We start from the raw sequence: 27759 nt of genomic DNA, 5'->3' as shown, positions 1-27759 counted from the left end.
TAATTTCGAGCATGCGCACTGGGATTCTTTCACAAACAGCGCATGCACCGTTCGTAAAAATCGTCAAATACGTGGGGTCACAATTAATTTCAATAAAACACGCCCACATCATCCACATTTGAATTCCGCGGGCTTACGCCGGACCACATACGTTACGCCGCCTTAACTTAGAGTTCTGAGTTACGCTGCCTTAAAGTTCTTTCTGAATACGGAACTTGCGCCCTAATTCACGGCAGCGTAACGTATCTGAGATACGTTACGCCCGCTGATAGACACACTATCTGAATCCGGGCCTATGTTAGCCTATGTGCCCATGCACACCTGGGCGTTTTTTTGTGTTAATGAGCTTTGGAGTTTATTGGCTTTTTTCTGAACGCCCAAAGTTTGCGTTCAAAGTGCCGTTCTTTGGCGAAAAAAAACGCAAAAAAATGCAAACCGACAAAAAACGCTCAAAAACTGCCAAAAACGCTTAATAACGCTCGAAAAAGCTGGCGCCAGCGTTTTTTTAAACATTGAAAAAAAAAAAGTAAAAAAAAAAGAAAGTAACAAAAAAGAAAGAAAAAAGCTACACTCAAAAACGCTGATTAAAGCTTTTGCAAAAACGCTAAAAAACTTTGAAAGGCAAAGCTACTGGCGTTTTTTTTATAGCTTTTATCAGCTTCAGTGTGCATGGAGCCTATATATTTTTATCTAGTATTCTCATTATCAGCACTGAGGCACTTGTTCTGCCGTCTACATCCATTTAGAGGACTGAAGAGCATCCCTGCTGCATATAATTTGCTCACAGGGTGCCATTATAAGTTAGTAGAGGAAATTATTAGCAAACGTATATTAAACAGGTGTCTCTCCTCAGGGAAGATAGTGAACCACCACGCCTAGGTGGCAGCAGCAGATTTTTTTCCCCCCTTTGATACAGAATTGCCCTTGAATAATTACAACAGACTTCAACGCCATAATCACCACAAGAAATAAGTCGCTCTTTCTCAGGTCCAATTTGACACGCCGAGCATTGGCTTTTTCTTTTTCCGCAAACAAAATATTTCAAACGAGCTTGACATGTTTACCACTAATTAACACGTGCAATTAAATAATTATTAAATAATCCCATGTCTAATGTCTCCATCATAACCAAGACGCTTAGCAGAAATATTTCTTCCTGATCTTTACGTAACCTCTTATGATAACACTGTTTGTAAACTTATGAATATTCAGGAAGACCGCTCATTCAGGCTCCCTATCTTTTGATGCTTTGTTTGGCTAACGATGGCAGTATAATTAGTTTAAAAAGAGATAATGAGAAAGAATGATAATTACCCAGCAACATTCGAATTAAATGGATCAGGAGGAATGAGAACTGGCTGCGTTTTAGATGTAAGAGACAAATGATGGAAAAATGTTCTGAGCAAGAAGACTGAATTTTATATTAATTTGGTGCGTTGTCTGTTGGGAATTGTGAGATCAGTAAGTCTGAAAACTGTTGTAGGGGTCTTATGAAGGTGGGGTAGGATGGCTTAGGGCCTATTCATACCACGCACATTATGGGTGTCATGCCGTGTACATGCGATCATTTTTCGGCATGAAGAAAACGTTCTTTTTCAAAAACGTCATTTAAAATGATCGAACATGCTGCATTTTTAAACGCCGTTTTAAACTATGCCGTTTTTCGGGTTGTAAAAAATGATCGTGTGCAGTGTTGCAAGTAACTGCGTTTAAATAAACGCTGTTACGTAACGCTTGGCCTCCTGCGGGTAACTAGTAATCTACCTGATTACTTTTACCCTCTCGGCAACGCCGTTCCCACTACATAGGCGGCGTTACCGAGATTACCGATACTGAGCATTTGCGGGAGTACTTGTACTCCCGCAAATGCCCCCGATGCCAGATCCGATACTACCCCCCCCCCCCCCGCCGCCATCGTCGCATACCGCAACGCCGCCGTCTAGTTAATCAGCGTGCGGGGAACATTACAGCTTTCATTTGAATAGCTGTCTGTTCCCCGCCGCGTATAGACACTCCCCCTTGCTCGGGATTGGATGGGTGATCTGTCTATCAAAGTGCAGATCACCCGTCCAATCCCGAGCAAGGGGGAGTGTCTATACGCGGCGCGGCGGGGAAAAGACAGCTATTCAAATGAAAGCTGTAATGTTCCCCGCACGCTGATTAACTAGGCGGCGGTGGCATCTAGGTATGGGGGGGACATGGCTGCATATCATGTGGGGGGACATGGCTGCATATCATGTGGGGGACATGGCTGCATATCATGTGGGGGGACATGGCTGCATATCATGTGGGGGGACATGGCTGCATATCATGTGGGGGGACATGGCTGCATATCATGTGGGGGGACATGGCTGCATATCATGTGGGGGGACATGGCTGCATATCATGTGGGGGACATGGCTGCATATCATGTGGGGGACATGGCTGCATATCATGTGGGGGACATGGCTGTATTTGGCGACACATTTTAAAAAAGTATCGGTATTCTTCTTTTTTTTTTTTTTTTTTTTTAATGTGGTCCACCTTTAAAATCCTTTCTAGATTTGGTATAGATTTTAAAAAAACATGCCCTGCAGTAGAAAAGTCATACAAAGAAAAAAAAGGCATATGATTAACCGTAATTGCATTGTAGAATATAAAAAAAAAAAAAATCTCAGTTACTTTGCCAAGTAACTAGTTACTTTGCCAATAAAGTAACTGAGTCACTAACTCAATTACTTTTTCGGACAAGTAACTTGTAACTGTTTACTAATTACTTTTTTTAAAGGAAGATGAGCAACACTGATCGTGTGTGGGCTAAAACGACTTAAAATACCCGCGCATGTTAAGAAGCAAGTTATGAGACGGGAGCGCTCGTTCGGGTAAAACTACCGTTCATAATGGAGTAAGCACATTCATCACGCTGTAACAGACAGAAAAGCGCAAATCGTCTTTTACTAACACGGAATCGGCTAAAGCAGCCCAAAGGTGAATGGAACTTTCCCTTTATAGTGCCGTCGTACGTGTTGTACGTCACCGCGCTTTGCTAGATAATTTTTTTAAAACGATGGTGTGTAGGCAACGACGTTTTAATGATGAAGTCTGGAAAACTTTGTTTTTTGGACATGCTGAAAAATGATCGTGTGTACGCGGCATTCGTGCTCTGCAGTAAACACAGGGGTGCTGCAAAGCACTGCAACAAAAAACACTAATGTGCTTCCAAAAAATGCAATTTGCAACTACTTTTTTTTTTGATGTGCGTTGCAGCCCATTTATTTTGAATGTGTTGCCTAACACAGTATGCTAGTGTGCAGGAAAAGGTATGTTGCAGCATTCTGGTGTGGTGGTTCCTTGGTTGCCGGTGTCTTGCCGAAAAAGTTCCCCCGGCGGATAAGGACCCTGTACTGCGCAGGTGTCAACTGAGCCTAAGAAAATAGCCGAACATGTAAAGCTGAGAGTCAGCTCTAGACGGCGCCTGCGCACACCAAATTGTACTGCTGAGACGGTGGTGCTACACTTCTGGCATCCAGGCTCATTCCTTACCATCTCCGTGGACATGGAGCATGTTAAAATAAAAAAAAAAGAGCCAGGAGGCCGACTGGCCACTTACAGCGAGGTCCACGTCGCCCTGGACCTGTTGCAATAACTATTTACATCAACATTGCAAAAGCACCGGCACCTTGCAGAGTAGCACTAGCATTGTGCAGGCGCCGTCTAGAGCTGACTCTTAGCTCTACATGTTTGGCTATTTTCGGAGCTCAGTTCACGCCTGCGCAGTGCAGGGGGGTCCTTATCCACCATGGGGAACTTATTCGGCCCAACAAGTTTTGTTCTTAATTAAAGCCCAACCCCACAAAACATGATAAATTCTCCATGGCAGTGGGGCTTCCCGCACTGCAAGGGTTCACTGCGAGGGGAGAGGATAGGCACGTTTACATAGCTGATCCTCCGCTCCCTTTGCTGATGGCGCACCTCCATGCTTCAGCGGTGAGCTGTCTCTCAGCTTCATCAATCCAATGCAGGGATGCATAGGTCTTGATGACAACAAGACTTAAAGGGGTTGTAAAGGTTCCTTTTTTATTTTCTAAATAGGTTCCTTTAAGCTAGTGCATTGTTGGTTCACCTACCTTTTCCTTCCATTTCCCTTCTCCCTTTTCCTTTTTTCTTTTCTCAAGTGATTTTGTTTCTTCCAGTAGGTTAATTGCTTTCTGACCCAAAGCCGGCCCTGTTGTGGTAGGGACATTGTAGGTTCCACTGGGACAGAGACTGATGTGTCTGTGTTTTAGTGTTGTCTGTATATATAAACGTTATATAATTTTTCTAAAATGTGACTCTACCCTTTGTGAAACTGTAAAGTGAGCCAGGGACATATTAACGTACACATTATTTATTACCCCAAATTTTTTATTAGGTCTATGGAAGTTTTTGAAAACTTTAATGGAGGCCAAATTAGGGTCTTGTAACCCCCTGTACTTTAAAGCTCAAACTGGGAGCGGGAGGAACAGCACTAGGATCCAATCAGGTGCATTGATGTGAAACGTGCTAACAGGAGGAGAGAGATGACCCAGTTACAGGCTGGGGGTGGGAAGGTGAGCAAGCAGTATTGCTCAACCACAGCAGAAAAAAAACGAATCACGGACTTGTCTCTGCTGTCTGGCAGAGCCGTATAAATCCAAAGACTGGATTGGATGGGCAATATCACATATTTTGTCATTTACTCATTTCCTTCAATGTAGTTAACTTGTGTATGTAGCTGTTTACCTGGGGTTTATCTTTAAAAGAATATCTAAAGTTTCCTCTGATTAGCTGAGGCAGAGATTATGACATCATCCGCCCATCTCTGCCAATCAGAGGAAGCCTTGTATTCATTCATAGAATACAAACCTTCCTGTGAATAACTGAGCAGTGCTCAGCCTGGGTGGCTTTGGCCACACTATAAAAGGCTGCCTGCAGGTCGGCCTTGTGTAGTGTGTTGCGGTGGTTAAAAGAGAGAAGACAGAGAGAGAGAGAGTGTAATTTTTAGTAGGTAGATAGAGCAGGCAGGCTAGTCAGTTAGAGTTACAGTGTGTAGAGGATATATATGCATCCCAGGTGTTGTATATATATTTATACACTGTATAGTTTAGCTAGATCAGCTTTTCCTAATTTACTGGCAGGCAGGTGATTGTGCTAGCTGCAGTATTGTCACATGGTGTACTGCCTTTGTCCTCTGTGTGCACCTAAAGCTACGTAGTGTGTGTACTGTCTGTGTCTGTGCTATTTTTCTCAATGATTTTCATCCATATTGCAGGGACCAGACATTACATTAAAGCCACAAGCAGTTTTAAATTACTTTTTCTTTTTGTAATCTCATTTTGTGCAGGGACAGTTCTAAACACGTGCCACCTCACAGGCATACTATAGACACCCAGCAGGTACAATATTTAAAGGAATTATTATTTTTTTATTATTATTATTTAAGCATTATTAAAATCACTGCTCCAGAAAAAACGACCGTTTTTAAAACTTTTTTTCCATTGATACATGTTCCCTGGGGCAAGACCCGGGTTCTCAATGACGTTTTATGACAATAACTTGCATATTAGGCTTTAAAATTAGCACTTTTGAATTTAAACGTTCGAGTTCCATAGACGTCAATGGGGTTCTAAATGTTAGCGCGAACGGTCGGTCCGTTCGAAGGATCTGGTGTTCGGCTCATCCCTACTTAAAATACCTCCGATGGTCAGAAAAGCAAATATGAAGCAACAGGGTAAAGATTTGGGGCTAGATTCAGGTAGAATTTGGCGGGCGTAGCGTATCTCAGATACACTACACCGCCGTAAGTTTGAGCAGCAAGTCCTGTATTCACATAGAACTTGCGCTGAAACTTACGGCGGCGCAGTGTAATTGGGCCGGCGTAAGCCCGCCTAATTCAAAATAGGCTGGTTGGGGGCGTGTTCTATGTAAAATACTAGTGACCCCACGTATTTGACGTTTTTAATGAACGGCGCATGCGCCGTCCGTGGACCTATCCCAGTGCACATGCTCCAAATGACGTCGGCAAATCGTCATGCTTTCGACGTGAACGTAAATTGCGGCCAGCCCCATTCACGGACGAGTTACGCAAACAACGTAAAAAAATTAAATTTTGGCGCGGGAACGACGGCCATACTTAACATTGGCTGCGCCATGTATTTGGTGGAATAACTTTACGCCTGAAAAACCCTTACGTAAACGGCGTATCTTTACTGCGACGGCCGGGCGTACGTTCGTGAATCGGCGTATCTAGCTGATTTACATATTCTAGGCGTGAATCAGCGTACACGCCCCTAGCGTGCAGCGTAAATATGCAGTTAAGATACGACGGCGTAGGAGACTTACGCCGGTCGTATCTTAGCAACATTTAAGCGTATCTCAGTTTGAGCATACGCTTAAAGTTGCGACGGCGGGGATACGCCCGTCGTAAGTCTATGTGAATCTACCCCTTGGTGTTTTGGTTCTTGCTGCTCTCCCTTGACAATAGTCCATGAGCACCATATAGTAAATCCAACTCACCCGGGAGGGTTATATATACCAAGACCTATGCAAATTTAAAAATTTTCTGGGATATAAAATCTTTAGCTTTTCTGAGAACAAAAAACAAAACAAGGGATAAAAGGCAGCTGATGAAAATCAACTAGAGGAATAAGAAAGTAAAAAAAAAAAAAGGTGGAGGGAGAGATAAGTGAAGAAAGGAAGCTGGTCTGGAGATAATAGACAGACTGGGAATACAGCATCACAAAACCGAGAAGGTCCGACCTTGTACCTGCGATAAGACTTTGAAGCAGAAGCGACTGGGGATTAAGCGATTGTCTGAGATCTGTCGCTACACGGATTTTATCCTGCCCTGCTGTATTCTTATTTTAATTTCTCACCCCCTCAATGGCGCAGAGCTTTAGCCTTATTTTGTTACGGAAAAAAAAAAATCACAGCTTTTGTAGAGCCGACTGTAAATCCCAAAGCCTGGCCATGTTGGTCTGGAATTGTGGCATAAAGCAGTTCAGCTGACCGTCAGCCACAATCAAAATGCTTTAACCGCTTGAGGACCGCCGCATGACGATATACAACAAAAATGGCACGGCTGGGCACAAGGGCATACATGTACGTCCCCTTTAAAAGCCCAGCCGTTCTCTTTTTTTTTTATCTATAGGTTTTATGTTTACGATTATTTGTATAAGCAATATAATCTGACAGAGCTCAATTGTTATTTCTGTCTTTGTCACTTGTGCCTTATACAACTTTGTTTATTTTCAATAAAAAATATTGAAATAATTACTAAGGAGATTTGCTAATGTGTCTTACTATAAGGTAAATGAACAAAAATCGTACATTCTAGACATAGGACTGGACGCCATCACTAGCAACTTGCTTAGACACAAATACCCATACCCTTGGGCGGACACAGGTATACCATACTTAGGTATCACACTGACTAAATCCACATCAACCCTATTCCCCCAAAACTATACCGAGACGAAACAGATGCTTATCCGAGAAACTGCAAAAATTTCCAAACACAAATTTTCTTGGGCGGGGAGACTTGCGGCCTTTAAACTAATGATCTTACCCAGACTACTGTACACCTTCCGGACACTCCCAATCCCTCTACCACAATCCTACCTTAAATCCTTACAGTCCATACTTGGACACTTTCTATGGCAAGGCAAGAAACCCAGATGCAACCAGGCTAAACTCGTCAAACATAGGTCTGTGGGAGGCATGGGCCTAGCAGACATCAGAGATTACTATATGGCCACTATACTCTCACAGATGCGCGAGTGGATGGTGGACCACCCCACCACACTTTGGGGCGCTATAGAATCCCACATGGTCCCTGGCCCCAACCTCTCCCAATGGCTATTCAGCACGACCGCCAAACAACCACAACTCTCCATATACTCCCCTACTATTCAGGCTTCTGTCAAAGTATGGAAGACACTCCATTCCTCCTCCTGGCCAACCCTTGCTACCAAACCTACCCCAATACCCATACAAACACTTCAGCTGCTGACCCCTGACTTACCTATTCCCCACTGGCTGACCGACCGCGTATCCCACGTCCACGAACTACGTCCCTTAGTGACCACCAAATAATTTCTCCACGTCCAAGAGACCCTACAAGCCCCTGCTTCAGACTACCTTACGTACTACAGACTGCAACATTGCCTTAACAACTCTCGTCCTCTGGAAGGACACCTACCTCTGCACATATGGCGCTTCCTCTTCTCTGATACGACAAAAACCAAAGGTACTTCCATAATTTACTCAACCCTCCAGGAAAAAAACTCCTTCACCAAATCCAAACCACTCCTGGAATGGGAATATGACTTACTTACCCCGTTCTCTGACCGTCAATGGCAGACAGCGATTAAAGCTAACCACAAATATACCTCCTGCACCTCCCTCTGGGAACTCTCACAAAAATTGCTGATGAGATGGTATCTTACACCAATTAGGATAGCCAAATTCCACCCTGCCACATCTCACGAATGTTGGAGGGGGATGTAAAAACCCTGGTACTCTTCTCCACATCTTCTGGTCCTGCCCATGCTTAAGACCGCTATGGTCATCAGTGGAGTTGATGCTACGGAGCATTCTTGGTACACCCATTTCACTGACACCCCCGCTAGCTATCCTTAACCTAACCATTGAGGACATCCCATCACCCCTGAGACTGGTGACCGTGCATGTACTGTTAGCAACAAGACTACTGATCGCTCGAAACTGGAAGTCCAAGACTCTCCCATCACTGACGGACGTAGTGCGACTGGTGAGAACCCACTACACATACGAGTCCACCCTTGCACGTAGGAAACACTCCTGCTCCACGGTATTGACCCTTTGGGACCCCTGGCAAACCTGGTATAACGGTCAATAGACCGTCGAATTATCCTCTGATTGTATTGACATACTTATGATGCTCTCTACCTTCCCCCCCCTTCCTCCCTCTTTATCCCTCCTCCCCCCCCTTTTTTGTTTACATAAATGTATTCTGTTCACATTCTGTTTATATATTACCTACCGTCTAGATACCCACTTGGTGGGTGCATGGACGGTGCAGTAGGTAACCCGGTATTGTACCTTCTATTTGAAACTATGCAAGTTACTCTGCATTGTATACCACACAATACTTGATAACGTTGTATTGATATGCTTGACATATACCAATAAAAACTATTTGAAAGAAAAATATTGAAATATAAAAGCCCAGCCATAGGTCCTCTTCTCCGTGACCTTCCCCGCGGGAAAAGCTAACCCGATCGCCGCCAGTGTCCCGCGATCGGGTCACAGAGAGGAAGAACAGGGAGAGGTAAGTGTAAACAAACATCTCCCCATGCTTCCTAGTGAGCCTGTCACTGATCGTCTGTTCCCTGTCATAGGGAACAGACGATCAGTGACGTCACACGCCCAGCCACTCCCCCCCCCACAGTAAGAATCACACATTTAACCCCTACAGCGCCCCCTCCTGGTTAACCCCTTCACTGCCAGTGTCATTTTTACAGTAACCAGTGCATTTTAATAGCAATGTTCGCTGTAAAAATGACAATGGTCCCAAAATAGTGTCAAAAGTGTTCGATGTGTCCACCATAATGTCGCAGTCACCAAAAAAATCACTGATCGCCGCCATTAGTAGAAAAAAAAATATTAATAAAAATGCCATAAAACTATCCCCTATTTGGTAAATGAAGAAAAAATTGTGGGGAGATATTGGGACTTTGAGTGAGGCTGCTGACAAGGTGCGGGTAATAAAAAGAAGTACAAATGTATCCCCTATTTGGTAGACGCTATACATTTTGAGCAAACCAATCAATAAACGCTTATTGACAAATTTTTTTTTACCAAAAATATGTTGAAGAATACGTATACGTAAAAATCGCAGAGGTGATCAAATACCACCAAAAGAAAGCTCTATTTGTGGAAAAAAAAGGACGCCAATTTTGTTTGGGAGCCACGTCACACGACCGCGCAATTGTCAGTTAAAACGACGCAGTGCCGAATCGCAAAAAGTGGCCTGGTCTTTAAGCTGCATAATGGTCTGGGGCTTAAGTGGTTAAATGCTGAAAATGGATGCCAGAGTTCGATGTTGACCACACATAGCAATCAACCTTCAGGAATTTCAACCACTTTAACCACGTCAGCTCTAATGCCCCGTACACACCATCACTTTATGTGATGAAAAAAAACGACATTTTCTGTGAAGTAAAAAATGACGTTTTTGAAACTTCAATTTTCAAAGACGAAGTTGCCTACACACCATCGTTTTTCTCACAATGTTCTAGCAAAGCGAGGTTACGTTCCACCACTTTTTTCCATTGAAGCTCGCTTCATAAGCAGCTTCTAGGCATGCGCGGGTGAAAAAACGTCGTTTTAAACGACGTTTTTGCTACACACGGTCAATTTCTGTGAAGTAAAAGTTGACGTTTTGAAAAACGACACATAAAATTGAAGCATGCTTCAATTTTTTTTGGTCGTTTTTTAGAAGACATAAAACTACGTTTTCCCCCACACACGGTCAATTAAAGTGACGTTTTTAAAAACGTCATTTTTTTTCATCACATAAAGTGATGGTGTGTACGGGGCATTAGACTTCTCACATATATGTAATAATCTGAAAAAAAATCCTAGTAAATTATTTAAAACTCTTAAACATTATATATTTTTTTAACCAAAGGTCCTAGAGAATAAAATGGTGGGTGTTGCAATTTTTTGTCACATGTAAGTTGTCATTTGTTATTTTCCTATATACTGCACTTAGTTGGTGCCTTCTACCATTTTCTTTTATATATTGCAGTGATCACTTGAGTCTTATTGAGAAGCTGCCACAGATATTTTTGGATCTATAGAGTTTTCAGTATAATGCTACACCCCTACAGAAAATTCACGTGTATGAATTTGTTGTAGCTCAGCTGTATCCCTACCTGCGCCATTTTCCTTGATTTCCGTGCTGAGTTACGCCGCTTACACACAACCGGATTTTTCGTCGGATGGTTTTTCAGATGGAATTCCGCTCAAGCTTGTCTTGCATACACACGGTCACACAAAAGTTCTCTGAACTTTCGTCCGTCAAGAACGCGGTGATGTACAACACTATGACGAGCCGAGAAAATGAAGTTCAATGCTTCCGAGCATGCGTTAAATTGTTTCCGAGCATGCGTCGGAATTTCGCGTGTCGGAATTGCTACAGACGACCAGATTTTCCAATAGGAATTTTTTCCATCTGAAAATTTGAGAACCAGCTCTCAATCTTTTGTTGGCGGAAATTCCGACAGCAAAAGTCTGATGGAGCATACAGATGGTCGGAATTTCCGTTCAAAAGCTCACATCGGACTTTTGCTGTCGGAAATTCTGATCGTGTGTACAGGGCATAACTGTTTGCATGATTTTTTTTGATAGCTTGGATTTTACAACCGATCAAAGTTGTTTTTTTTTGTTTTGTTCTGAGCACTGCCCTTTGACTGAGCTCACTGCAGCTATCTCTACACATACTGGAGCATGAGAAAAAAGCTGGCCATACAGGTAAATGGCTCTCAGATGTAAATTTAGTACACCTTTAGGCTAGGTTCACACCTATGCGAATTGAGTGCGGTTTAAACCGCATCTAATTCGCAGGACATTTCAAAATACATTGTTTTCAATGAGGCTGGTTCACATATGTGCGATGCATTCGCACTGCGTATTGCCTCCAAACCGCATGCGGTTTTTATGTCTTGCGGTGCGGCTCAGGTGCGAATTCAGTCCCATTATCTTCTATGGGTACGCATCTAATTCGCACATGTGTTCAGTTCTCTGCAGGAGTTTCTCTCATTCAGCTCAATACAATTCTCCCCCACTCTCCTCTCACCCGGAAGTTCTCCCAGGTCTCCAAATTCGCACCTGATCTGCAGCTAAACCGCAGTTGATCTGCAGAACACCCTCTAGAGAAATCTGCAACAACAACGCAGCTCAAAAAAGCAACGCACTAGTGTGATTCCGGCCTTAAATTTGAACATAGTTGCAGGGTGTCATGGACGCCATTAGCAGTTGATTGACTGATTCAAGTTATTGCCTGGAGTTTCTGTATATATTGCAGATTGCTTCCTCTACAAATTTGGCCTCTGGAAAAAAACAAATGGCATAGAAGTTTTCCTCCATTAGCCATTATTCTCTGTGTATTCAAGTGTTATTTGTCTGAACATTATGGACATTCAAGCACTTCAACAAGTGAAGGTTGCATCAATAATAAAGATTTTTACAGCAGTATTTATTATAAATAAATTGGCCACTTGTTGTAAAACGTAGCTTTCTGATCTCTAGAGCCAGCCCAAAGAAACACTTTTAGGGGCAGATCCACAAAGATCTGCCCCTGGGCACCGTATCTGAGATACGCTACGTCGCCGTACCTTACTGTAGTTTGGTTCGAATCCTTAAAGATTTTGTGTCGTAAGTTACGGTGGCGTAGTCTATCTCTCGGGCGCAGAATTCAAATTGGGCGGGTAGGGGGCGTGTTTCATTTAAATGAAGCGCATCCCCGCGCCAAACGAACTGCGCATGCGCTGTCCCTAAATTTCCCGCCATGCATTGCGCGAAATGACGTCGCAAGGACGTCATTGTTTTGACTTGGACGTAAATTACGTCCATCCCGTGATTTACGGACGACTTACGCAAACGAAAATTCAAATTAAACGTGGGCACGACGGCCATACTTAACATAGCAGGTTTAACTATACGCCGGAAAAAGCCGACTAGAGACGATGTAAAAGAATGCGACGGCCGCTCGTACGTTCGTGGATCGTTGGAAATAGCTAATTTGCATACTCGACGCAGATTACGACGGGAACGCCACCCAGCGGACGCCGAAGAATTCTTAGATCCGAAGGCGTACGAAGCCGTACGCCTGTCGGATCTAACCCAGATGCCGTCGTATCTTGTTTTGAGGACTCAAAACAAAGATACGACGCGGGAAATTTGAAAGTACGCCGGCGTATCAGTAGATACGCCGGCGTACTCGCTTTGTGGATCTGCCACTTAGACTATTTAACTGCAGCTGAGATAAAAAATGTAGGTCCCATTTAAACAAATAGGGTAGCATTAGAGAGGAATGTTATAGATTTTAGAATTGGCATAAACTTGTCTGCCATAATAAGGAGGTCTTGGAGCCCAAGCCACATTCACGTCTAGCATTATGTCGCGTACACACGACCAATTTTTTATATGACGAGAAAAATTAAATGTTCTAAATTGGTCGTGAAAAGCGGTCGTGTGTAGGCTCCAGAGCATTTTTCTCGATGAGAAAAATGGCCGTTAAAAATTTAGAACCTGCTCTTTTTTTTTGACGTTTTTCACGTCTTGAAAAATGGTCGTGTGTACGCTTTAACGAGGGGCAAAAAAAATTGCATGCTCAGAAGCAAGTTATGAGATGGGAAATTAGCATAAGCAGCCCAAAGGGTGTAGCCATTCCAATGGAAAGTCCCCTTTATAGTGCCGTCGTACTTGTTGTACGTCACCGTGCTTTGCTCGAGCATTTTTTTTCCATGATCGTGTGTAGGCAAGGCAGGCTTGAGAGGAATCACGTAGAGAAAAACGTTGTTTTTATCCATGACATGCATAGCGGTCGTGTGTACACGTCACAAGGCTTGGAGCACCGCTCTAAGCAAGAGGGAAGGTGCAATCCCCCCGGGTCCTCAGAAATAGGGTGCCTACGTTAAGCTCCTTCACCCACCAGAGACAGAGTAGTGTAAACAAAGAACTCTGCACTCTCAGAGCTGGTTCACACAGGGGCGACCTGGGATCCGACTTGAAGTTGCCCCAAGTCGTCCCAAGTCGTGTGGTTGAGAAAATCAATGGAAGTGAATGGAGCCGTCTTAATACACACTACTGAAGTCGCTCCGACTTCAGAAAAGGTTCCTGTACTACTTCAATCCGACTTCTAGGCAACTTGTACCCATTGATTTCAATGGAAGTTGCCTTAGAAGTCTGATCACTGTCTTAACTGAAGCAACAATACAGGAAGATAACATACATTTCTCAGGCAAACCCCTCCCACAGAGCTGATTGTTGTTTGATTGGCCACTGGAAAGCCTCCTGTCCTGGAGGCGACTTGAAGTTGCCTTGTACTGTCCTGGAGGCAACTTGAAGTTGCCTTGTAAGTTGCCTGATGATTCATAGTCAAGTCGTGTCCAAGTTGCCTCCCAAAGTCGTGCTGGGAGTCGTGTTGCCCCTGTGTGAACCCGGCTCTTAATCTGATGTGTTTTGCTCTCCCCACTATCTCTGTGACCAAGCCCCAGTGAGTGCGGCGTTCTTTGTTAACACATTCAGGTCAACATTAATAAAAAATATAAAGTAACCCTATATTTTGGAAAAAAACTACGTATAATTGTCCCTACTAACGATGCCCCTTGTACTTGCCTTACCAGGCTATTCTGAAATGAGCAGCACTCCAGTCATCTTCTTATTTGGCGAGCCATGCAGTTTTGTGCACGCACATCTTTTTTCCCTAATCCGTAATATTGGAGCAGTTCTCTAGTCTGTAATAAAATATTAAAATTCAGCAGCTACAAATCCTGTAGCTGCTGACTTTTAATAAAAGGACAATTACCTGTCCATGGATCCAGCACTGTCCTCACCCAGGCTAGTTTTTTACTAATCGAGTTCCCAGCACCGGCATCTTAAGTGTGGGCACCCGGCTGTGATAGCTCACACAGGCTTGTGGGACCTGTGACATGTCCCAGAAGACTGCAAGGAGAGGGAAACTAGGCGAACCAAGCGGAAATGGGAGCAGGTACATGTCAAAACTAGGTACCCGCTCCCCGCCCCGCACAAATTACATGCTAAATTTGGTAGAGCCGGGGGAGGGGGGGATCTAAAGCAAAGCTTTACCCAAAAGGGCAAGTTCCGCTTAAGGCCTTCACTTGCAGGCCTGTATTTACACTTTTTTTTTTTTTGCACTAGAGGTGTACACTTGTCATTTGGTAATGTCATCCAAACTGGCATTTGTAACTGGATAGTGTTTAAAACTGTAGGAGGCCCCAGACCCTACCAGCTGGACATTACAGGAGAAGCAAATGCTCACACAGGTCTAAAAACCTTGTCCAAATCTCTGTTGATTTCCTATAATAATACAGCCCAAGACATTTTATGGCTCCTGCTCCTTCACATTCCACTGACATACAATTGTAATGTCAATAGAGCCCAGATGGCAAGCAATTGTGCTGCAAGTTTGAAAATGACTTGCTAGGCTATTGTTAGACTTGCCGGGCTTCACAATTTTGTTGCACAATTGCAGGAAGTCCAAATTAACTTTCTTTTCAAACATTCTGCAACGCTGCTGCAAGTTCTGGTTCAGTTATGTTATGCAATAGTCCTCCCACCAGAGGGGTCACTGTGGCTGAATTTTCATGCTGTAGCCTTGCAGAGCTCTTGCTATAGACCAGTGATGGCGAACCTTGGCACTCCAGATGTTTTGGAACTACATTTCCCATGATGCTCAACTGCAGAGTGCATGAGCATCATATGAAATGTAGTTCCAAAACATCTGGAGTGCCAAGGTTCGCCATCACTGCTATAGACTATGACTAACTTTTAATGTACAGTGCCCTGCAGTTCAACAAGTGACACCATATGGAATAGGGTTGCCACTTTTTCTTCAAGCCAAACCCGAACAATTTAGCGACACACAGCAGTTTTTCTTTCTTTTTTTAAGGGGGAATGCTGTGGACTCTGGTGTAAAATTTAACTCCAATGTAAGGGGATTTCACCAAAGCCCCCACTTACATAAGAATTCTCAGCATTCCCCCTTAAATCATGGTTCCCAAAGCCCTCCTTACATCAGAGTCCACAGAGCACCCCTTACATCAGAGTCCCCCATACCACAGTGCACTCACTCGCTCAGAGGCAGGAGAGAGAAGGGAGGAAGGCGCCGTATGCACTTGACGGTTGTGGTATTTGATTAGTTAGGGAGCATAGGTTGTATGCAACCAAGGCAGCAGATGGAATCTGTACAACTCTGGGTGATTAGAGTGTGCCCAGGCACGCCTAAGTTGGGGGGGGGGCACAGTCCAGTCTGAATAATGTGTCTGGGTTTCAGGGAGTCTGAATCCTGGACACTTGAATCAAAACCAGACTGTCCGGGTGAATCCTGGATGGGTGGCAACCCTAATATGGAACTCAGAACTCAGAGGGAACTATGGGCCAAATTCTCAAACGAGATACGCAGGCGGAACTGCTGTTCAGCCTGCGTATCCCTGTGCCTATCTTTGGAAACAATCCTCAGAAGGATTTTTCCAAAGATAGTCAGAAGATCCGACATCTGTAAGACACTTACACTGTCGGATCTTAGGATGCAGTACCGCATCCGCCGCTGGGGGCATTTTGAGTCGAAATGCCGCTTTGCGTATGCAAATGAGTACTTAGGCAGATCCACAAAGCTTTTTAGCTTTGTGTTTTTTTTTGCGTAAGTTACGTTTTGCATACATAAAAGTAGGGATGCTTTTACAAGGCCTAAACTGTTTAGACCTTGTAAAAACAAACCTTTTTTTCGATCGCCGTGTTTTTTTTTAAATTTTGAATTTTTTTTCCCGGCGCGTATTTTTTTTTTTCCCGACGCAACTTTATTGTCCCGTCGCGATCCACAAAGCCCGGCGTAAAGTACGTTCGCGCGATGCACGTCGGGAAAAATGACGTCACACGCATGCGCCGAACGTCCGGCGCGGGAGCGCGCCTCATTTGAATAGGATTCGCCCCCTCGAGCAGACGACCGCCTTGCGACGGAGGCACTTAGGTTACACGGCGTGTAATTTCTAGGTAAGTGCTTTGTGGATCGGGCACTTAGGTAGAAATTTAACGCCTGTGTAACTTAACTGCTGAAAGTTAAGTTAGGCAGGTTTTTTGAGAATTTGGCCCTTAAGGTGGAATTTATGGAAGCAAGTCTCAATAATTCTGAGCAAGGGGACATTCTTAAACAAAATGAAGAGGATGACCAATCTTCCAGTCTGTCATTTGGGACTTCAGATTAATTTACAAGAAACAGAGCAAGAATCTTCTCAGGGAACTGAAAATAGCTATAACAATAGGAGAAATTCCATATTATGTAAATTACACAGGGCATATGTTTCACAATACTCTTCATGTAGACAGAAAAAAATAAAATAAAAAACAGTCCACAAGCAACAGTTTAAACATGGCCTTTCTTACCGTTGACATCCAGCTTGTATTCTGCAATAAACATTCCCATTACATTGGAGACTTCACAAACGTAGGTGCCGCTGTCGCTCTTGTTCAGGTTCAGGAACACCAGGCTATTATGGTCAAAGGTTGCCGTTGTGGGCAGTTCACCATTTTTTCGTGTCCAGATATATCTTTCAGGTCTAAAAAGGAGTTTAAAAAGAAATTGTTAGAATACAACTCCTAAATAAAGTTTTAGAGAACCTTTGCAGCAATTTATTTTTGTCCACATTTATTTCCCATTACTTACAGTTGCAATATTTTCTGAATGTTTGGTTACTAAAATTGGTTCACACAGAAGCTGATTGGTTACTACGCAGAGCGCCACCAGATTCTAACCTCAGCTTGTTCAATTAAGCTTTGACAATAAAACCTGGAAGCAGGGGCGGACTGACAACTCATGGGGCCCCCGGGCAATAGAAGAGTATGGGGCCCCTCTGGCTTACAGATGGCCACCACGCCAGGAGGTAGTGCAGAGGCGGGCAGCTAAAATCTTGGGATATTCACATTAAAAGCATGTCATTTTCGGACATATCGGGGACAGATCTAAAAAAAACACAGATTTTTACATACTGTCCCTGGTTTTACTGAGCCTGGCAACCTGGATGGGGCCCCCTAGTGGCATGGGGCCCTCGGGCAGTGCCCGAGTGACTCAATGGTCAGTCCGCCCCTGCCTGGAAGCTGATTGGTTTCTATGCACAGCTGTTTCTACACCAGATTCTGTGTGCAGCAATTTTATTAAATCTGTTTGTTAACACTCCTGGTTCCACTCCGGTTTTTATGACATGGCAAACAAACACGTAAACCCATCTGAAGCGCCCCTAAAATTCCCAAAAATTAAAACACTTTGCAAAAACACCTTTAAATAGTATTTTAGATGTGCTCACATAACCAGTATCCTGCCTTCAACTCTGTACGGTATGGAGCAGTACTAGGGCCGGCCATACTGTGATGGATTATACTAAAATTCCTATTTTGTGTTAGGCTAATTCTATTATTGGAACCACTGAAATGTTTTCTCTTCTTATATTCTTTAAATTTATTTTTATATTCTTTTATATTTTTTATAAGTATATATCACAATAGTGTTTGTTTTCCTTAAGAGTTTATATCAGATATTATGTTTTAAAGAAGTTATAACTTAGCATTGGAAAAGGGACAAAGGAGAGCTATTCAATTGCCATTTTCCCCCCATGCTCCAGATGTGTTCAAACCCCCCCCCCCCCCCGTCCTCATTTCACTAAAGGAACTTTGTGTCTCGTGACAAGAGAACTGTTTCGAAATATGGACTTGCACGAGGACCCCTCCTCCTCCTCCTTCTTTCCCTCCGTATGAGCTTATATGGGTTTGAAGAGAATGTTGCCCTTGTGGGCTTCAATGGGGATCCCTGTATTACACGAGGCTGAAATGTGCTGTGGAATGTGTGCCGTGTACAAAGAACAGACGTCACAGGGGGGCCTGTAAAATGGGAGTGAATTGTATGAAACTGACCAATGAGAATGCATATGTTTTGTGATGTCATATTGTTAATAAAAGAAGCCATGCAGGCTATAGCCCCCCTCTCTTTGCACAAGAATCCAAGCAGACTGGTCTAATTTCTTGTAATTTGGCTAGCAGGCAAAGTAGCTGTTTGCCCTGAGAAATTGTGTCAGGGAAATCAATCTATTTCAATACACAAAGACAATTTCCTTCCTGTAACCACAGGTGGCAGGAAAGAAATTCATTCGATCCCACTATCAACACAGTGTTGATGAGGGGATCTCTCCTGCTGGGCCATTGTCTTCTTCTAGTGGGGGGGACAGGGAGGGTTATGGAAGCTACCCCCGCCAAGAGAAGACAGTGATTATTGCTAGCAGCTATAGCAGCCGCTAGCGATATTCGCCAACACGCTGGTTGTACCCAAGTTGATCGATCGGTACATTCAGCCTGCCCATACATGGTTCCTGTTAAACTGGCCGAGATTGTATCCACGTATGGCCTGCCTAAGTCAATGCATGCTATATTGCTGGATTGACAACATATTGAGGAGCCCCTGTCAATCATCTCCTAAAAGTGCCAGCAGGCTGTCATGTATGGGCCGGGCTTTTGTTGATATCACTAACCAAAGCATGCAACAATGCTCAACAGGTAAATAGCCTTCAAAATATGGTGGGTATGGAGCGCAGAGCATTGCGCCATGAGCCCACCCAGGTGTTACAACAGAAAATGAATACTCACTGTTGTAAACACTGATCCTCAACCCGACCAATCAGAAGCAGGTCGGAGACTCATTTTCCGATTGGCTGAAAAGAGAAGATAGCGTTGGAACGCTTCCTGATGACGTGAAATCTTAGAAAATGTACGTCGAGGCGAGCCTTGGTCACGTCACTTCCAGGCCATTTGGTCTGTGTGCGTAGGAAGGTGAAACGCACGCCAGCTACGGGTGAGAGACGCGGGGCACCATTCGGCCATCAGACACGCATGCAGCCTTAATGCCGGGCTAAGGTAAGCCTTTTATGTAAGCAAGCCATTTGGTCTTTAATCTTGTCTTTTTTACAAATAAATGGGATAGTAACGGAATGACCCGCGACAACCAGAGACTTTTGAAGGATGGGGGGTACTCCTGTGCCAGCGTCATTAATAAATCTTGGGTCTAGGGTCACCCTGTGCCCCTTTTGGGCATAGAGTGACTGGGAAATATTAATTATAAATTACATGAGATGGGACATTACTGTTAATTCATGTTTTGCCGGATATCTTGGAATATTACAGTTTGATTTCATGCTGACCCCCAATCGGTCAATAAGAGTGTCTACTTCAATGCTTAACCTAGGCTGTTGAGATGCTAACTAAGTATGTCTGCTCCTAAGACCTTTCATTGTGTGAAGATGCTATTGATGATAGATATGTGTTGTGAGTTAGCAGTCTAAAGGTCAGATGTCTCCTTTCAGGGGTAGGGAAATAGCATGTCAATTATGTTTAGTAAAGGAATGTGTATTATGCAGGTGAACCCCTCTAATGCGGAGACAGGACGTCTGAGGGATAATTAACTCAACTGAATGTCATTGTCTAAAATAATGTGATTGAAGCCCCATTGTGTGATGTGTGGGTGGAGAGTTCTTTGTCCCTGTGATTAACTGAAACATGTTGTACTGTATATAAGAAAGCTAAGATACCATTAAAAGGGTTCATACATTTTGAAACCAGTAACAGAGCGTATGTCTCGTTATTCTGGGAAATGGAATGGATCGTGCCTGTCGGATTGTGGAGTGTCAGATAAGCTGTCGTGGTTGATGGAATGGGAAATCGTAAACGGTGGTGACCGTTACAGGGATTATGCTATTTTTGGTTCCTCTGTTATTTCCTTATATATCCCGTTTATGATCCCAGTGGGAGGAGGTGTACCTTGTCCATCCAACATCTAATATTGTTAGAAAGCATTATCTTGCCAAAGTGCATCAGGAATAATTGTTAATTAAAGTGGTCAACACTATCTGTTTTTGGGTGATTCACATCTCAAATATTTATGTTATCAAAATTGTGACATGTTACTTTTTCCAATCACTATAAGTATTATTTATGTGAGCGCTCCTTCACTTTATTTCACCAAGTCTTATTACCACTTTAATCAGCCACAGAACCTGTGTAATTAATATGTGTTTGGTGTTGGGGATGAGGTAGCAAACCTACCGTTGGCACTAATCGTTTTTGAAAAACACGATCAGATGGTTGTACGCAAGTTGTCAAGTCCATCATCTATGCCTGTGTAAGTTAAGAACTGATGGTCAAGTAAGAAAAGTTCACTTACTATTGTTTAAAAACAGAATTTGTCTTTGGATCCATTATAAATAAAATAAAGAAAAGTTGCTGCTACAATATTCCAAGAATGTGTCTAAAAATTAAATACCACCCTAGACCATAAATAATGTGCAAAAAAAAAATCCCTTAGCATTTCATATCATGTAAAAAAAAAAATCTATAAAGAACAAAACCTTAAACAATTATCAAATCTACAATAATTAGGTGCAGTCCATCATTATCCTACCATTGTTAACAAAGTGTACTCTTGAATACAATAAGTGTATAATCTTCAAATGGTGTTGCAATGATATTAATCACAATCCACTCATGCTGAATAGTGCTTCTTCCACCAATCCCAGTGAGCGAAATGCACTCACAAGAAAAAAAAAACAATAATGAAGGTCTAAATATAATTGATTAAAGGAGTCCAGTAACAGGTATGGATCTAGGGTTGCCCCCTCATCCCTTTAAACCCAAACACATTAATTAGACTAGACAGGTTCTGAGGCTGATTAAGGTGGTAATTAATGTCACTTGATGCTTTATCCTGCATTAAATTAGCCTTAGAACCTGTGTAATTCATATGTGTACGGGTTGAGGTGGCAACCCTATATGGATCCTTCCTTGATTTTAATCAAACTCCGGAGTTGGAGTGGTGAGCCTCTTCAACCCCGAGGTACATTGAGGCCCCGTACACACGACCGAGTTTCTCGGCAGAATTCAGCCAGAAACTCGATCGGAGCTGGATTCTGCCGAGAAACTTGGTCGTGTGTACACTTTTCACCGAGGAAGCCGACGAGGAACTCATCGGGCCAAATAGAGAACATGTTCTCTATTTCCTCGTTGTTAAATGAGGAAAGTTGGCTCGCCGAGATCCTCGGCGGCTTCAACACAGAACTCGACGAGGAACTCGATGTGTTTGGCACGTCGAGTTCCTCGGACGTGTGTACGGGGCCTGAGACATATCAAGGAAGGATCCATACCTGCAGCTGGGCTAATTTAATCAAGCACAGTTAGACCTTCTTTTCCAAACTACGTAAGCCAGGTCCCCCCCCCTCCCTCCCTCTTCCAGAGCCATAAATAAGAAGCAAGTCTACAGATTTACGAAAATATCTTTTTACAAGAAAAGTATTTTAGTGTTTGTATTGTGCCTGTTCATTTGATGATCCTTTTGATATCTGTGAGTAGAAACCTAAGGTTGTAATTAGTAATTTGACAGTGATAATTAAAATGTGAGTTTAATAAGCTGTCATTTTCTACCTCGTCATAAATATGACGCCGCTACTCTGTGTACAAGATATATTTAATCAAGGGCCTTGATAAGATGCTTCTCCAGAAATGTGCTTGCAGTTTTATTTAGTTCAATAAAACTTAAGTACTTTTAGAACTACATATGTTTCCATCCACCTCTTAAGCCTAATGAAATCCAGCAGCGGTTTTCACAACAGAGTTGACACCAGCGGCATCCTCTAATCTCCATCTACAGTGCAACATGAAACAAGAGAGGAAAGTGCTAGCAGAGGTCAGCGGCGAGACCGTAAAATATGATGGAGCTGGGTTACAGGAAAGTTTCAATTGCTGGTTGCTAAGCCTACAGGTTCATGTGATTGAACCAACACTTGCTATCTTCAACTAAAGTTACGATGCTTAGAGGGCACACCATGGTCCCTACACATATCTCTTTAAGGATCAAATTTTCTGTCATTAAAAGGAATTGGTTTAAAAAAAATGAAGGGTGGTTTGCCAAACAGGAAAATAGAAAAATCTGAGGTGTTGCTTGGGTTGACTTGGATAGGTCCTAAATACATTAGCTCCAGGCCATTTCTGGCACTGGGCCGGATTCAGAAAGAAGATACGACGGCGTATCTCCTGATACGCCGTCGTATCTCCTGATACGCCGTCGTATCTCCTGATACGCCGTCGTATCTCCTGATACGCCGTCGTATCTCCTGATACGCCGTCGTATCTCTGAGTCCGGCTGTCGTACAGTATCTATGCGCCTGATTCATAGAATCAGGTTACGCATAGATATGCCTAAGATCCGACAGGTGTAAGTGACTTACACCGTCGGATCTTAGGCTGCAATTTCAGGCCGGCCGCTAGGTGGCGCTTCCATATCTTTTACGCGTGGAATATGCAAATGAGCATTTACGCCGATTCAGAAACGACCGCCCGGCGTTTTTATTTTACGTCGTTTGCGTTCGGCTTTTTCCGGCGGAAAGTTACCCCTATAGCAGGGGTAAGTGCGGCGCATCCTATGTTAAGTATGGCCGTCGTTCCCGCGGCGAGTTTTGCATTTTTGACGTCGTTTGCGTAAGTCGTTCGCGAATACGGCCGGACGTAATTTACGTTAACGTCGAAACCAATGACGTCCTTGCGACATCATTTGGAGCAATGCACGCTGGGAAAATTTGCGGACGGCGCATGCGCTGTTCGATCGGCGCGGGGACGCGCCTGATTTAAATAGTACACGCCCCCTAGCCGCGGAATTTGAATTCCGCCGGGGGATTTATTAACAATTTTTAGAATTTTAATGCAAAAAAAAAAAACAATACATAACACAATTTTTTTGTAAAACTAAAAAGATGATTTTATGTTGGCGATAAACAACATAAATTTTACTATCCACTATTTGCTTTTTAAAGCCTTTTCAGGTTACCACTTTAAATTTACAGTTGAGGCCTGGTGCTAGAGTGACTGCCCATGATCTGACATTTGCGGTTATACCTCACATGTGTGGGACGATCACTGTTTGCACGCATGTGGGGACCAATGCCTGCGCTCAATTTTGCACACGGGGGACAGGAACACTTTTTTTTTAAATAATTATTTTTTATTTGTTGCTTTAATAGTTTTTTTTTTTTAATAACTTTTTTTTCTATCATAAGGAATGTAAACATCCTTTGTGACAGCAATAGGCACATGACAGGTAATCTTTATGGAGGGATCTGGGGTCAAAAATCCCCTAAATCCCTCCCCTGCACTTTTAAAGCATTCAAAAACACCAAGATTGACATTTGTGTTTGTTTTTATTTTTTGGAAAATGGCGCCGACAGGTAAGCCAGAAGTGATGTTGGCTCATCGTTTCCGGGTTACTGCTGAGGAGACCGGATCAAAGCACTTTGTTTGGGAGTCCGGAGCACATGCTGGCTGTTGCAGCGTGGTGGGAGAGCCAAACGAGCCACGGAAGGTGGCAGGGGGAGACGTCCCTTCCTGCTGATTGCTCTTACAAGTGAGCCAACTTGCAGCTGCAGGCATCATCCCGATACAACCACTTCAATTGACATACCGGTATGTTGATTGGAAGAAAGTGGTTAAAGAAAAATTCTGAGCAACATTTTTATTTTCCCATGTAGTGGGGCAGTGCCTGCACTGCATGGGTTAACTGCTCGTTATGTCCAGTGGAGCAAGGAAAAGCTATACTTACCCGACCCTTTTATACTCCGGAAAACCTCTCTCCCTCACAGCCAGCGGTGGACTGTTCCCATCGTCCTCACATCCAGAGCCGGTCTATGGGTGTGATGACATCAGGAAGAGTCCATTCACAAGACCGCTAATGTGAGGGGGGGGCAGAGGCTGCAGGAACTGGTTTTGGGCTTGGAGGATCGATGGATTAGGTAAGAATATCTCTGCTCTGCAAACCCCTAGTCCAAAACAGACAGTTAACCTATACAGTGAGGGCACAGCCCCACTGCATGGGAAAATAAAATTGTTGCCTGGTGTTCTTCTTTAAATGTACAAAAGTTAAACATTTGTATTTAGGGCTTGAACACATGGAACTCAGAAGATGACATCCACACATTTGTCCCTTTAACCACTTCCCCACCGCGCCATAGACAAAAGACGTCTACAGCGCGGTGGAGTTAATCTGGGAGGACGTCCCTGGGACGTCCTCCCAGAATCCTTCACTCGCGCGCCCCCTGGGGTGCGCTCCCGGAATCATCTGTGAGCGCCGCGTCTAGAAGACCCGGCGCATCACAGATCGCGGTAAATTGCCGCTTATATCGGCCGTTTACCACGTGATCGCTCCGTCAAATGACGGAGCGGTCACTTGTAAACAAACCGGCGTCATGTCATGACGCCAGTTCCTCCCTCTCCTCTCTGTACCGATCGGTACAGTGTGAGAGGAGAGGTGGGAGAGCGGAAGCAGCAGCAGCTGCTGTGGGCTGGATCTGTGACAAATGCAGTCACAGATCCAGCTATCCCTCCCTGCGCAATACTCTGCAATAACACCAATACTCTGCAATAACACCCATACTCTGCAATAACACCCATACTCTGCAATAACACCCATACTCTGCAATACCCCCAATACTTTGCAATACCCCCAATACTCTGCAATACCCCCAATACCTGCTAATATGACAGAAACGAGAATTTCTATTTTATTTTTACAGAATTTTCAGTGTGCTCAGAGGTGAGCAAATACCACCAAAAGAAAGCTCTATTTGTGGGAAAAAAAGGACAAAAATTTCAGATGGGCACAATGTTGTATGACTGAGATATTGTCATTCAAATTGTGAGAGCACCGAAAGCTGAAAATTGGTCTGGTTAGGAAGGGGGTTTAAGTGCCCAGTGGTCAAGAGGTTAAACCCATAAGACCAAACGTAGGCAAATTGTGGCCCCAGGGCCACATCTAGTCCCTATACAGTCCTCCACTTTCAGCATGCCTCTCTGAACCGGTCAGCTTAGTCTGTGTGGAGAGCTGCAAGGATCTTATCGGTATAGCAGGGAAGCTCTGTGCTGGTGGGAGAGCATTCCCTAGGAGACGCCCTGATGCTCTTCTGCCACTCTGCAACCAAGACAGGTTCTTCTTGTGTTAGCACCTGTTCTTCACTACAGGTCATGATCTGCAGAAATCCCCATTGAATCGATTTCAGGCTCTCACTTTCCATGCACAGTGCTTTTCAAAGGGTGTTTGACAGGCAGTGACAAGGTGTTATCTCACCTCCTCTTCGCCTGATTTAACCCTACAATGCTGCACTATCACCCTGCAATCCAGTAATAGAGTAGCCCATTGAACTCAATAGGTAATTTTGGCAAGTGGTGCGGAGCGCTTCATTGCTACGTTGCTAATATGAACGGATCTTCCCATGTCCAAAATTAATTATGAGCAGAATTAAAGTAAAATTCCATTCATAACTTAACTAACTCTAATACCTATTTCCACCCCCATTCTAAAGCTATTCTATCTACTGTATAAAAAGAAGAGATCAATATACTTACCTATTCTGAAGCCATTCCCATCCAGTCCCCAGGCTGAGCTGTCAGCAACGGCTTCTGTGTAGAGCAGAGGCAATCAACAACAGATGCCCCATACTAAATCTATGGGCAATGTAGAGAGCGTCCTGACTCTCCTGTAGTCCAAGGGAGGGGGTGAGCACGACACTCCACACCAGGGAGAAAGCCTTGCATTACTGTGTGAAGTTACAGACAGAAGAACAGGAAGTGAGGATTTCTCAGAAGAAATAAGGACATTTAAAAGCAAAATCAAATGATGAGGTAAGTGAAGGAGGACTGCACTAAGGTAAAGGAAGCTATTTAGGCAAAAAAAAATTTACCTTTACAACGTCTTTAAGGATTCTGGACAGCTCTCCACCTGCTATGGTAACCACAAGAAGTCCCCACTATCTTTGTTAGCATGTACATTTGGACTGTACCATACCGGAGAGCAGGGAACTCTAGTTGGATGTCGCTACTGGAGGCCATGCGATATAGGAAGTCAGTTGATGGCTGTAACGTCACACCAATAACTTTCCACTAAGTACAACTATAGTTGCTTCTTTCCCAGTCAACTCTCTCCGTTTTTCCTTCTTTCCTTCTTTCCGAATACCCTCTCACTTCCTGCGACCTTTTTAAACTCCCAGCACTGACAGGAAGGTGTTCCTCTATTGCTGACAGAACGCCACTGTCAGCTGGGCTTCCATACTCACCTGAACTGAGCTCCAGCTTCCTGTACTGGATCACCAGGACTCCTTGTTTGCAGCTACCGCTCTCATCAACCAGGTCCAGGCTCCCAGGGCGCACATCCAAGCTCAGCTATCTGCAACCGCAGGTACTCTGCTATAGAAACCAATTACTAACCGCTGATCTCCATACTTGCCGCTTGCTTCCAAGTTATGTTCACTGCTATGCTAAAGTACTAAGGACTTTGACTCAAGGTTGAACTGCAGCTCACATGTTATGCTCACTGCTATAGATACCAGTTACCTGCTTTGCTTCTATGCCTGTGTTCATTACTGACCTCTAGTGTGCAGTTCCAGTACTGCGGCTACACCTATCCTTATACCAGTTATATACCATTAATATCAACATTTACTTTTATGTTGCTTATGCTGGAATAAGCATTATTTACTTTACTGAGGCTATGATAATAGAACCCAAACTCTTAACTGAGTTAAGAGTGAAACCTGGGTTTGAACCTGAGAAGTCTCCGCAGTTGCGATCCATAAACCTGAAACTAATTTGGCGTATTGTTACAATGGCACAGCCTAGCATCGTCTACCTATAGCCAAAATATCAGCTTTAGGTGGACTGGCCCTTTAACAGCATGTAACAGTATGCAGCCCACTAATCAATATATGTAAAGTATGTAATTTGTTTGATAAGCAGAGCTGACACAGACCTTACCTGAAATAGTGGTATTGTGACTCGTGATTCCGGTATTGTTTATGCATGCCTGACATTTCCGTTATAAGCAGTAGCTCGGAGAGCCTTTGTTTGCCACTCTTATATAATGACACAAAGTGTGGGAGGTGTGGAGAAGATGTGAATGAAGAAGGT

General features: G+C 43.7%; 1 protein-coding gene across 7 annotated transcripts in view; it reads right to left on the bottom strand.

Annotated features, from left to right (window-relative positions):
• The window catches only part of CADM3 (cell adhesion molecule 3), a 620371-nt gene that overhangs the window by 77386 nt on the left and 515226 nt on the right, over positions 1-27759 (bottom strand). For all 7 annotated transcript variants that reach the window (XM_040333870.1, XM_040333865.1, XM_040333867.1 and 4 more), the window contains one exon: positions 17167-17339. In XM_040333870.1, coding sequence (XP_040189804.1) covers positions 17167-17339 — 173 coding nt within the window. The remainder of the gene's footprint in view (positions 1-17166; positions 17340-27759) is intronic.

Source organism: Rana temporaria, chromosome 13 (genome assembly GCF_905171775.1).
Source record: "Rana temporaria chromosome 13, aRanTem1.1, whole genome shotgun sequence".
NCBI classification, from domain to species: domain Eukaryota; kingdom Metazoa; phylum Chordata; class Amphibia; order Anura; family Ranidae; genus Rana; species Rana temporaria.
The sequence above is the reverse complement of the archived record's forward strand: the minus strand, read 5'-3'. Positions and strand labels throughout refer to the sequence as shown.